Source organism: Tursiops truncatus, chromosome 19 (assembly GCF_011762595.2).
Source record: "Tursiops truncatus isolate mTurTru1 chromosome 19, mTurTru1.mat.Y, whole genome shotgun sequence".
In the NCBI taxonomy this organism is placed as follows: Eukaryota; Metazoa; Chordata; class Mammalia; order Artiodactyla; family Delphinidae; genus Tursiops; species Tursiops truncatus.
In genome coordinates, this window is record NC_047052.1 from 58276588 (window position 1) to 58287094 (window position 10507).

The window sequence follows — 10507 nt, forward strand, 5'->3', positions numbered from 1 at the left end:
TGTGATCCCAAGCCTCCCAAGTTGGTGGAAGACAATCATTACACCCAGAAGGGATGGTCTGAGTTCAGGGATTCCCTGACACCTTGGGATGCTGGGGAGAGCTCAGGCACATCTGCCACGTGCTCGGCTGACCACAAGCCTGCCAGGAATGCCATCCCTCATATGGTCAGTTTCAGGGAACTGGCGGAGGATTGGGGGTGGGGGGTACAGAGAGTCATCCTGAGTGGAGTAGTAGCAGTGCCCTGTCCCTGCTACGTGCTGTGCAGTAAACACTGGGCCAAAAGCCTTCGTGTCTGGAGACCCCCAGGGACTCTTGGGCTCCCTGAAGCCTGGTTTGCTTATTTTCTAAGAGTCACAAGTGTTGGTCCAGGAACACATATGAAACCCATATATATAGTTTGCATTTGTACCTATAAACTTTGAAGTTTGGGGGAAATAGTTTTCAACCTTTATAAAATCTAAAGGCTCCACATAAAAACATGGATCTCTCACTCCTCTTGGAAAACCAGAAAATGGGGCAACCATATGTTGATTCCACCGTCTCTGACCCCTATACCTGGGGACAGCTGTGCCTCAGTGGCAGCAGAAAACAGGAGATGATAAGGCCAATGGCCACCACACTCGCCTGGAATACTGACTGGGCCACTAAAATCCTGGACTGCAGGACCTCCCTTCTCAGTCCCAGGGTTCCTGCCTTTGCAGTGTTGGCCTTGAAGTGAGCAGCTCTGGGAGGCTATAGGAATCCAAACCACCTCAAGATTATTGTCTGGCAGTGAGCACCTCACCCCTGGTTACACCCCTCAAGTGGCATTGCACTTGTTCTGGAGAACAAGGCAAGAACATGCAGGACTCCCCTGTACAGCTGAGTCTCTCTTGTGGCCAAGGTCACTGTCAGCAAGTTTAGCAAACACTACAAATCAGGTTTTCTCAGGTGTGTTATTTTTTCCCCGAGAGCTATTGTTTGCTAATTTCTGTGGTATAAATCCCACCATGGCTATTTCAAGCTGCCCACTTGATGTTGAACACACTCAGCTCTTGTGAGTGGGTATGATGTGCATGGCCCAGGCACAGCATCGGCCACATCTCCGTTTGTCACAGTCTTCCTGAGCTCAAACCCAGTGTGTCCACACCCACTTATGCTTCTACCTGGCCCCTGTAGATCTTAAATCCAGAGATACCTACCTACAGATTCTGGACATCAGGGGCCTTACTGGACCCATGGGCAGGTCCCAGGAGACATCCTCCCCTCAACACTTTTGAGGGATGTGGGACATTCCCAGGAATGCTGTGCAGGAATTGCTGGAGATTCCCACACCAGTACTTAATCCCCAAAGCTCTGGGCCCAACAAATAGTCCTGGCACCCAGGATATAAGATTTGGCCCAGAGACCTTCAGTCTGTCCCAGGAGGCCTTGGGCTACAAGGCAAATTAGATTAAACTAGACTGCACGCTATTCCTTGCCATCCTACTATCAAAGTCTGGGCCCCCACAAAAGCCCTTCCCTCTCTTGGCACCATTAGAGCCCAATTCTGTTCTCCATCTCTCCCCATACACAATGGACGGAGTCTCAGGATTAAAGATGGCTTCAGCAATAAGGTCTTTATTATCACACTCTGCAGGCAGGCAGTTCCAAGGCTGGGTGATATGGAGGCTGGACCAGTTCACTGCAGGCATCATCTGTAGACTCAACAATGCCCATGAAGAAGGAAACTTCCTCTGGACATCGTCAGACTCCAGATCCTCCTGGAGAGAACTACGTCAGGGCAACACCTGAGCCACTGGGGACAGGGGAGAGGTGGAAAATGAGGCCACCCCAATGGGCTCCCAAAGTTTATGGCTCCCTCCAGGGAATGAGAACACAAGCCTGCATTCCCTGAGTAGGTTGAGATGACAGGCACATGGTGTGGGGATCTGCCAAGTGGTAGAGGTGAGAGGGCACCTGGCAGTGACATAATCTGGCAAAGCACCTGGACAGGTTAGAAAGTGCTGCATAGCTCCTGCAAGCTTCCCACTTACCACTGGCACTACAGCCAATCTCCCAGTAGGGGTGTGGGATGCGCAAGTTTCAAATTTTGGCTGATGGCTTCCTCACAAAGGTTCCTTTCATAGGAGTTTCTCAAGAGTGAGTCCTTTTATGGAACAAGGAGAAGGTCCCCACTAGTGCTTATCCACTCTTGCCACATTCCTAAGGCCTTTCTTTGGTGTCACCTTTCTGGGCTGAGGGAGGCTGGAGCTCTGGCTGAAGGTGATCCTACGTCCACTGCACTCAGACGGCTCTTTTCCAGTGTGACCCTTCTGGTGCTTAGAGAGGTTTGAGCTGTAGCGGAAAGCTTTTCCGCATTTGTTACACGCATAAGGCTTTTCTCCAGTGTGAACTCTCTGGTGCTGACTGAGAATGGAGCTTTCGCTGAAGGCCTTCCCACACTGGCTGCACTTATAAGGCCGTTTTCCGGTGTGAACTTTCTGGTGCTTAACAAGGTTAGAGCTGTAGCTGAAGGCTTTCCCGCATTCAGTGCACTCATAAGGCCTTTCTCTGGTGTGAACTTTCTGATGCTGAATGAGGGCAGAGCTTTGACTGAAGGCTTTTCCACATTCGGAGCACTTGTAAGGCTTTTCTCCAGTGTGAATTCGCTGGTGTGGAACGAGGTTGGAGGGGCAACTGAAGGCTTTCCCACATTGGTTGCACTTATAAGGTCTTTCTCCAGTATGACTCCTTTGATGCAGAATAAGTTTGGAGGTTTGCTGGAAGGCTTTTCCACATTCACTGCACTCAAAAGGCCTTTCTGTGTTGTGAACTTTCTGATGCCGGACAAGATGGGAGGTGTTAACGAAGGCTTTTCCGCATTCGCTGCACTCATAAGGCCTTTCTCCAGTATGTATTTTCTGGTGCTCGACAAAGTTGGAGATACAGCTAAAGACTCGCCGACACTGTCTGCACTCATAAGGCCTCTCTGTGTTGTGAACTTTCTGATGCCGAACAACGTGGAAGCTACGAGTGAAGGCTTTCCCACACTGGTCACACTCATAAGGCCTTTCTCCAGTGTGAACTCTCTGGTGCTGAGTGAGTGAGTGTTTGCGGGTGAAGACTTTACCACATTCACTGCAACTGAGATGCGCTTTTCCAATGTGAACTTTCTGATGCGTCCTCAGGCTAAACAGGTGGCTGAACACCTTCCCACATTCCTTACACACATGGGATGTTTCTCCAGTGTGAGTTTTTCGGTGATTAAACAGGGTTGAGCTCTCCATGGGGGCATTTCCACCTGCTGGGCACCTGAAGGGTCTCTCTTTGGCGTGAGTGATCAGGTGGTTGAGGAGTGCAAAGGCCTTCAGGAAGGCTTGTCCGCAGTTGCTGCACTTGAAGGGCTTCTGTGAGGTGTGGCCTCCCTGCTGTTGCTGCCAAATGGAGCTGGGTGGGAAGGCCTCCTTACACTCGGTGCTTCTGTGTGATGTCCCCTCTCCGTAGGTGGCCTGGGGCTGGAGGCCATGGCTGTCCAAGACAGCCTTAGCACACTCCCTGCATGTGAAGGGTTTCTCTTCACTGTGCTCCTTCTGGTGCTTGTGAGAGTTCGCACTGAGCCAGAAACCTCTCCCACATGTCTCACACGTGTACAGTTTCTGCCTGGGTTGTATTCCCTGGTGCTCAGCCAGGTGTAATATGTCTTTTAACACTGGGTCATGCACATCACAGGTGTTGGCCTTCTGGATGGATGGATCTGCCTTGGGGGTCCTGGACTGAAGCACTGCTACATAAACACTCTGCTCATAAGATGCCTCCTCAGCCTCTGCTCCACACCCATAATCTGAAAGCAGAGAAATGCCAGTTAAATGTATGTAGGCTTTGTTGGGAGAGGGCAGCCCCTTCACAGATGTGTGTTTGACACATTCAGGAATGAGTCTGTAGATCAAGTTGGGGTGAGGTAGAGCCAGTGGTGCAGGACTGGGCCCAGGAAGGCCACAGAAAGCGAGGGCCCATCACCTGTGAGAACATGGGTGAGGTTCAGGCTGGGAGGAGAAGCAGAGATTCCAACTCATTCCTCAGCTTTCATCAGGAGAGGAGAGAGCTCTGCCAGGAAAAGAGGACACAGAGCCATGTGCACGAGCTCAGGAAAATGCAAGGAACCTGGTGCTCTGAGTCTACATGAAGATACACACACATGTCATGACACATGGACTGTAGGCTAACCTGGGACAGCCCTGCAAAAGGAGGAAAGGCGGGGAATGGGGGAGAAATGGAGATCAGAGCAGTGAGGCTGTCCATCATCAGGGCCTAGGTACAAAAGACAAATGGCAAATAGGTGGTCTGTCCTCAATGAAGAAGGAAGATGGGGGTCGGGTGGGGCTACTGGCTCCAGCAACAAGCTCCAGTGGACACAGGGTAAGTACCCAGTATAATGTGAGCCCATCACAATGTCGCCTCTGCCCCCAGCTCCCATTCACCAGAGCCAGGCCCCTTCCCAGCCTCTCTTGCTGTGGCTGCAGACATGGGCACCCAGGGTCCTTTGCCCTGTTCCTGTGGTTGGGCAACCACACAGGACGTGGAATATGCAAGTCCTGGCAGAAAGAGTGGATGAGGGGGTGGCCTAGCTCAGGGCAACCTATCCGGTGACAGACCAAAGGGAGTTCGTGTCATCTTTGCAACTGGGAAGAAAACCCAGTGTTACAAAATCAGCTCCTGAGGAGCGGCTCCCAGGAACAGCCCAGTCGTCTCCACAAGCAGTGACCACGTCGGTGTCTGCAGTCCACAGCACAGCCAGGCACAGAGGTGCCACCGATCCGGACCAATTTAGGTAGCCGGATTGAGACTCCGAAGCCTGAGCCCTTCCCCAGATGGCTTTGGAATCAGGTGTTGGGGCTCCTCAGAGAAAGGAGCAGGCAAACATGAGGCAGGTGGTCCAGGGGAGGAAGCAGTGCCCATGCTCAGCTGCGGGAAGACAGAGCTGCTTCTGGGAGAAAAGGAAAGGCAGAGCCTAGGAGGCTGGGAGGGCCTTACCCAGTGAGGCCACAAGTGCCAAGTTCTCCAGCATCACATCACAGTACAGGTGCCTCTGAGCCTCGTCAAGGAGCCCCCACTCCTCCTGAGAGAAGTACACGGCAATGTCCTTAAAGGTCCCCCAGCCCTGCCATGATGAAGACAATTAAGTCAGCTAGACCAAAGGATGGTAGAAAAACGAACAAAAAACAGTGCACAGATGAGCCCATACAGACCTAGATCTTTCACCCTGCATCATACCACCTCTGTGGTGGGCAGTCTCTGACCCCTAAACCATCCTCCCCAAACACTCCAGGTCACCCACTTCCCCCAAACGCAACGTCATGGGTGCCGCTGTCTCATGTCCCATCGGTCACTGTCCTTCAAAGAGCAGGCAGGTGGACAGATAGATGCCATCTAAACCCTTAGCCTGGCATGTAGGGCCCCACTTCCTCCTGCTAGGTAATTCCCCTGGGTCCCCAGACCCTGCCACCCAGAAACACCAAACCGGAGGCCCCCTTTCTCCCACAGGGCCCCCAGTACCAGATTCCAGTCCACTGACTCATCTCCTCTGCATGCACACGTCAGGCTTTGTATTGCACATCTCCAGACCCCACACCATTCCCTGGCCACACAGTGGGCATCTCCCAGCCACCCCACATGTCACTGTGCACATGGTGTCCAGAGCCTGGCTACTTGGTGAGGTCAACCAGTACCCCTTCCTGACCCAGACTTCAAAGAATTCCAACTGCCAGGGGTGGCACCCAGAGTTTCCTTCATTGTTTCTGCAACTGGGCCTATTCCTACCTTTGACTCTCAGCCACCAAGGCCAGACGTGGATCTCTGGCATGTCCTGGCCTCTGACTTTCTGCATGCTGTCACCTCCCCTGCCACTGTATTCTTCTCTCCTAATGTATACTCAAAGTCCAGGCCCACCACCTCCCACCCCAGGCCTGCGACACTCCCAGTTGCCTGCCTGCCACTGAGCTAACCTGCTATCCTAACTGAAACTCACAGGCCCCACAGAGGGCGCCAAGAAAGGCTGGTGAGCCATAGAGAGGTGAATAGCCACCAGCCCCGGTCCTGCTGTCATCTACCTCCACCTACAATATGCCTCAGCCTCCAACCCAGCGACCGGGGGCCCCTTCTGGACCCTCCTCTCCCACACACCCCTTCCTTTGTGGCTGCTCCTCCCTTCACCTGAATTTGTGACACCCACCACCCCAGTCCAGGTACCCGAAGAGCCACCCAGTCCTCAGCTGCCCCCATGGGGCATCCATCACCATGCCCTAAAGACGCTTCCTCCTAAATCTGCACCTGAGTTCCACCTCACTTCACAGGCTGGCTACTGCCAACTGGATGTCTCCAAGTGGAATCCCTCAGCATAACTCAGACCTGCATTCAGAAGTCTCTGGGACATCTCAGTCTCCACATGCAAAATCCACCTCCTGATCTTCCCTGAAACCACTCCACCCACCAACTTCCCCATCTCAGCCGAAGCACTTCCACCTTCTAATCGCTGGGGCCAAAAACCCACGGGGACATCCCCACCTCCTTGTTCTCTCTCTCTCTCTCTCTCTCTCTCCCCCTAAAATCAGGCTGGCTTAACTTAAAAGACAGATCCAAGCTCCAACCACTTCTCCCAACTCCAGTCACCGCTCTGGCCAAGCCACTGCTATATTAAGGTAGCATCCTTGTGTGCCTCCTTTTCTCTTCCCTCACTCTCACTCTCCTCTCTGTTTTCCACTCTGCAGCCCGAGGAAGCCTGTGAACACCTGAGTCAGATCACCTCCCTCTTCTGCTCCAAACCTTCCGTGGCTCCCGCCACCCTCAGGTGACAGGCCAAGCTCTTGTCCACCAGGCAACAGGGAGACCTTCAGTTCCCTGAACACTCCCAACTGAGCTTCACCGCCAAGCATGTGCACATCCTGGTCCCTGTGCCTGAAACTGCTTTGCACGCCTTGTCCCGCTGGATTCCTGAATGAGAACGTTTCCACAAAAAACCTGGCCAGGACTCGGCACCTTGGGCTTTCAGTGACCCCAGGGTCCCAGTAGCGAAGATGGAGGGGCAGAGTCCGGGAGCAACCCCTCCCCTCTGTCGGGGGTCCCGGGCCACATGGGTAGGGGTCCGAGTGAGTGGGGGCTGTGGGGACCCTCCACTCACCCGCAGCGGGCCCCTCAGCGCCACCGCCATCAGACCCAGGCGGGCTCTGCCGCTCCCTACACCCCCAGCCCCAGGCCGGGGGCCTCCCACCGCCCGTTGCACGCGGGACCTCTGTCCCCACGGTGTAAACGCCGCCTCCAGGGACCGTGCGGACGCAGGACACCACGTTACAGGACACTGCGGCTCGTACGGAGCCTGGAGGCCGGTCCCATCCTCCTCACTGTCCACCTCGGCCGGGTCCCGAGGAGGCGCCTGGAAAACGGCCACGACCCAACACTCGGGTCCCCAAGGGCAGTGGAAAACGACCTGTCAAGAGCAGAAGGAATGCCAACAATGGAGACGCAGGAAGTTCCGCCCCCGCCGACAGAGCAGCAGGAAACAGCCCTTGTTCTGGGCTGTGATTGGTCCAGAACCTGCCGCCCCCGATGCCTTGTGGTCAATGTAGTTTCAGTCCTGCATTTCCACCCCCACCGCCCCGGCGCGGCGCCCACACATTCTCCATTCTCCATGGCAACGCCAAGCTACCTCTAGAGGGGCGCTGGGAAATGGAGAGCTGAGAAAAAAGACGGGCAGGAGCGTGTCTTTGCTTCCTTTTAAAGGGGCCGCTCCCAGGTTTCCTCCCGCAGAGATTGTTGTCCAGCAAGTGACCCGTGTCCTGGGCCTCGGACAACCAGCCGTGAGGAGGCCCCTGGGGAATCACTTGTTGCCTTTGAGGGTGTCAAGTGAAAATACTATCTTCCTCATGGAGACTTTGTTTAGTAACCTTAAATGTCTCTCTAATTCAGTGGTCCCCAAACTGTGGTCCCTGAATCAGCATCACTGGGGAACTGGCTAGAAAGGCAAATTCTTGTCCCCGCCCCCCACAGGGATGAGCCTGACAAGCCCTTCTGGAGATTCTGATGCTCTAAATTCAAAGAATCAGGTCTAATTCAAAGTCCTGTGACAAAATTTGGAAAATACCACAACTTTCCTCATGAGAGGTGACATGAAAAGTGCTTAGCTGGGCTTCCCTGGTGGCGCAGTGGTTGAGAGTCCGCCTGCCAGTGCAGGGGACAGGGGTTCGTGCCCCGGTCCGGGAAGATCCCACATGCCGCGGAGCGGCTGGGCCCGTGAGCCATGGCCGCTGAGCCTGCGCTTCCGGAGCCTGTGTTCCGCAACGGAGAGGCCACAACAGTGAGAGGCCCACGTACGGCAAAAAAAAAAAAAAAAAAAAAAAAGTGCTTAGCACAGGGCCAGACACGTGGTGCTACATATATGAGAGAGCTAGTATTGTTATTGTCCTTATCGTCACCAGCAGCAGCATCCCAAGGCTCTTACATACACTGCCAGGGAGAGCAAGTAAGAGATGCCAGGGAGAGCAAGTAAGAGATGCCTGTCTACAGAATGCTTGTTGAGCTTGTTGGCACTGTCGCTGGAAGTAATCAATAAACAATCTCTACTAGGGATAGAAGAGTTTTATTTGAGCCAAACTGAGGACTATAGCCCAGAAGACAGCCTCTCAGATCACTCTGAACTGCTCCACTGAATCATGGCACATTTTTATATCTTGTCAGAACAAAGAACATCAGACAGGTCAAGGATGCATTCCTTCAAGGTTTTAAAACAAAAACAAAAACAGGTCAGCATGCACACAGTCAATATGGCCTTGAGAAGAAGCTAGTCTTATCATTGAAGGAATACCAGCATTGGCATCCCAGGAAGGGAGGCATTTAAACTTTATTTTATTTATTTTATTATTATTATTTTTTTGCGGTACGCGGGCCTCTCACTGTTGTGGCCTCTCCTGTTGCAGAGCACAGGCTCCGGAAGCGCAGGCTCAGCGGCTATGGCTCACGGGCCCAGCCGCTCCGCGGCATGTGGGATCTTCCCGGACCGGGGCACGAACCCATGTCCCCTGCATCGGCAGGGGGACTCTTAACCACTGCGCCACCAGGGAAGCCCTAAACTTTATTTTTAACATGGACATTCTTTACCTCTGGTCAATGCACCCTTTTCTTTAATGATTACAGCAGATGTACCATGTGTTTTTGATAGGCCACAAACAGGCTGTTTTAGCATAAAAAAGTCAAATCATGTATAAGCCAGAATGACTTCCCCATCCCTCAATATGTGAATATGAAATGCACTCATTCTTTTTTTTTTTTTTTTTTTTTGCCAGTTCTTATTATTTTTACTCATTCTCGACTTAACGAGTAGCCAGGTAGGCAATGTTTAATGTTTTTTTTTAAGTATGCTCATGGTAGGCAGACTAATGCCTTCCCCTCCCCTCAAGATGTCCAGGACCTAATCTCTGGAGTATGTAAATATGTTATGTTACAGGGCGAGGGGGAATTAAAATGATAGATGGAATTATGGTTGATAATCAGCTGACCTTGAAATGTGGAGATCATTCTGGATTATCTGAGGTTGGGAGGGTGAGATGAAACAATGTAATCACAAGGGTCCTTAAAAGTGGAAGAGGGAGGCGGTAGAGATGGAGAGAGATTGAGTCAGGGTGATGCAATGTGAGAAAGAAGTTGCCGTTGCTGGCTTTGAAGACAGAAAGACCCACAAACCAAGGAATGCTGGCAGACTGTGGAATCTGGAAAGGCAAGGGAACCCATTCTTCCCCAGAGTCCCCAGAAGCAACACAGTCCTGCTGATGCCTTGATTTTTTTTTAATATTTAAATATTTATTTGACTGCACCGGGTCTTAGTTGCGGCACACAGTATTTTCGTTGCTACATGCGGGATCTTTAGTTGTGGCGTGTGAACTCTTAGTTGTGGCATGTGGGATTTAGTTCCCTGACCAGGGGTCGAACCCGGGCCCCCTGCATTGTGAGCGCAGGGTCTTAGCCACTGGACTACCAGGGAAGTCCCGATTCCTTGATTTTAGAGTAGCTGACACAAGTGTCAGACTTATGACATCCAGAAAATTTTAATAATTTGTGTTATGTTTCTCTGCTTTCAAGGGCTCATGTGATTATACTGGACTCACCCAGACAATCCTGGATATTCTTCCCATCTCAAGATCCTTAACTTAGTCCATAAAGCGGGCCATGTCAGGTAACATATTAACAGGTTCTGAGGATTAGGATGTGGGCATCTTTGGAGGACCATGATTCTGCCTACCACATTGAACTCACATGGCTATTAGCTATTTTAAAACAGGTGCTGGGACTTGCCTGGGGGTCCAGTGGTTAAGACTCTGCGCTTCCACTGCAGGGCACACGGGTTTGATCCCTGGTCAGGGAAGTAAGATCCTGCATGCCGTACAGCGCGGCCAAAACAATAAAATAAAACAGGTGCCAAAATTATAAAAGCAGAAGTTTCCACAAAGAAATCTGAAGCTCTAGCTCCTCCAGGAAACACACACAATTCAGGTTTCCTGA

General features: G+C 52.1%; 1 protein-coding gene and 1 non-coding gene across 2 annotated transcripts; both read right to left on the reverse strand.

Moving 5' to 3' along the window:
* Nucleotides 1-1580: 1580 nt before the first annotated feature.
* LOC101339558 (uncharacterized) lies at nucleotides 1581-7484 on the reverse strand. Its single transcript, XM_033844821.2, has 3 exons — nucleotides 7137-7484; nucleotides 4994-5120; nucleotides 1581-3803 (listed from the first exon to the last, which is right to left on the reverse strand). The coding sequence occupies exons 1-3, from the start codon at nucleotides 7164-7166 to the stop codon at nucleotides 2158-2160; spliced, it is 1803 nt and encodes a 600-aa protein (XP_033700712.1). The 5' UTR covers nucleotides 7167-7484; the 3' UTR covers nucleotides 1581-2157.
* Nucleotides 7485-9916: 2432 nt separating this feature from the next.
* Nucleotides 9917-9989, reverse strand: TRNAV-CAC (transfer RNA valine (anticodon CAC)). Its single transcript has one exon. It is a non-coding gene; the product is annotated as a tRNA-Val (tRNA).
* Nucleotides 9990-10507: the final 518 nt, after the last annotated feature.

Excerpts from the sequence above, each read along its gene's own strand:
- LOC101339558 (XM_033844821.2), bottom strand. The coding sequence starts at position 7,166 with ATGGCGGTGGCGCTGAGGGGCCCGCTGCGG. Across the intron at positions 5,121-7,136 it reads CGCTGAGGGGCCCGCTGCGG|GGCTGGGGGACCTTTAAGGA; the intron begins GTGAGTGGAGGG and ends TCATCATGGCAG. Across the intron at positions 3,804-4,993 it reads GGCACTTGTGGCCTCACTGG|ATTATGGGTGTGGAGCAGAG; the intron begins GTAAGGCCCTCC and ends CTCTGCTTTCAG.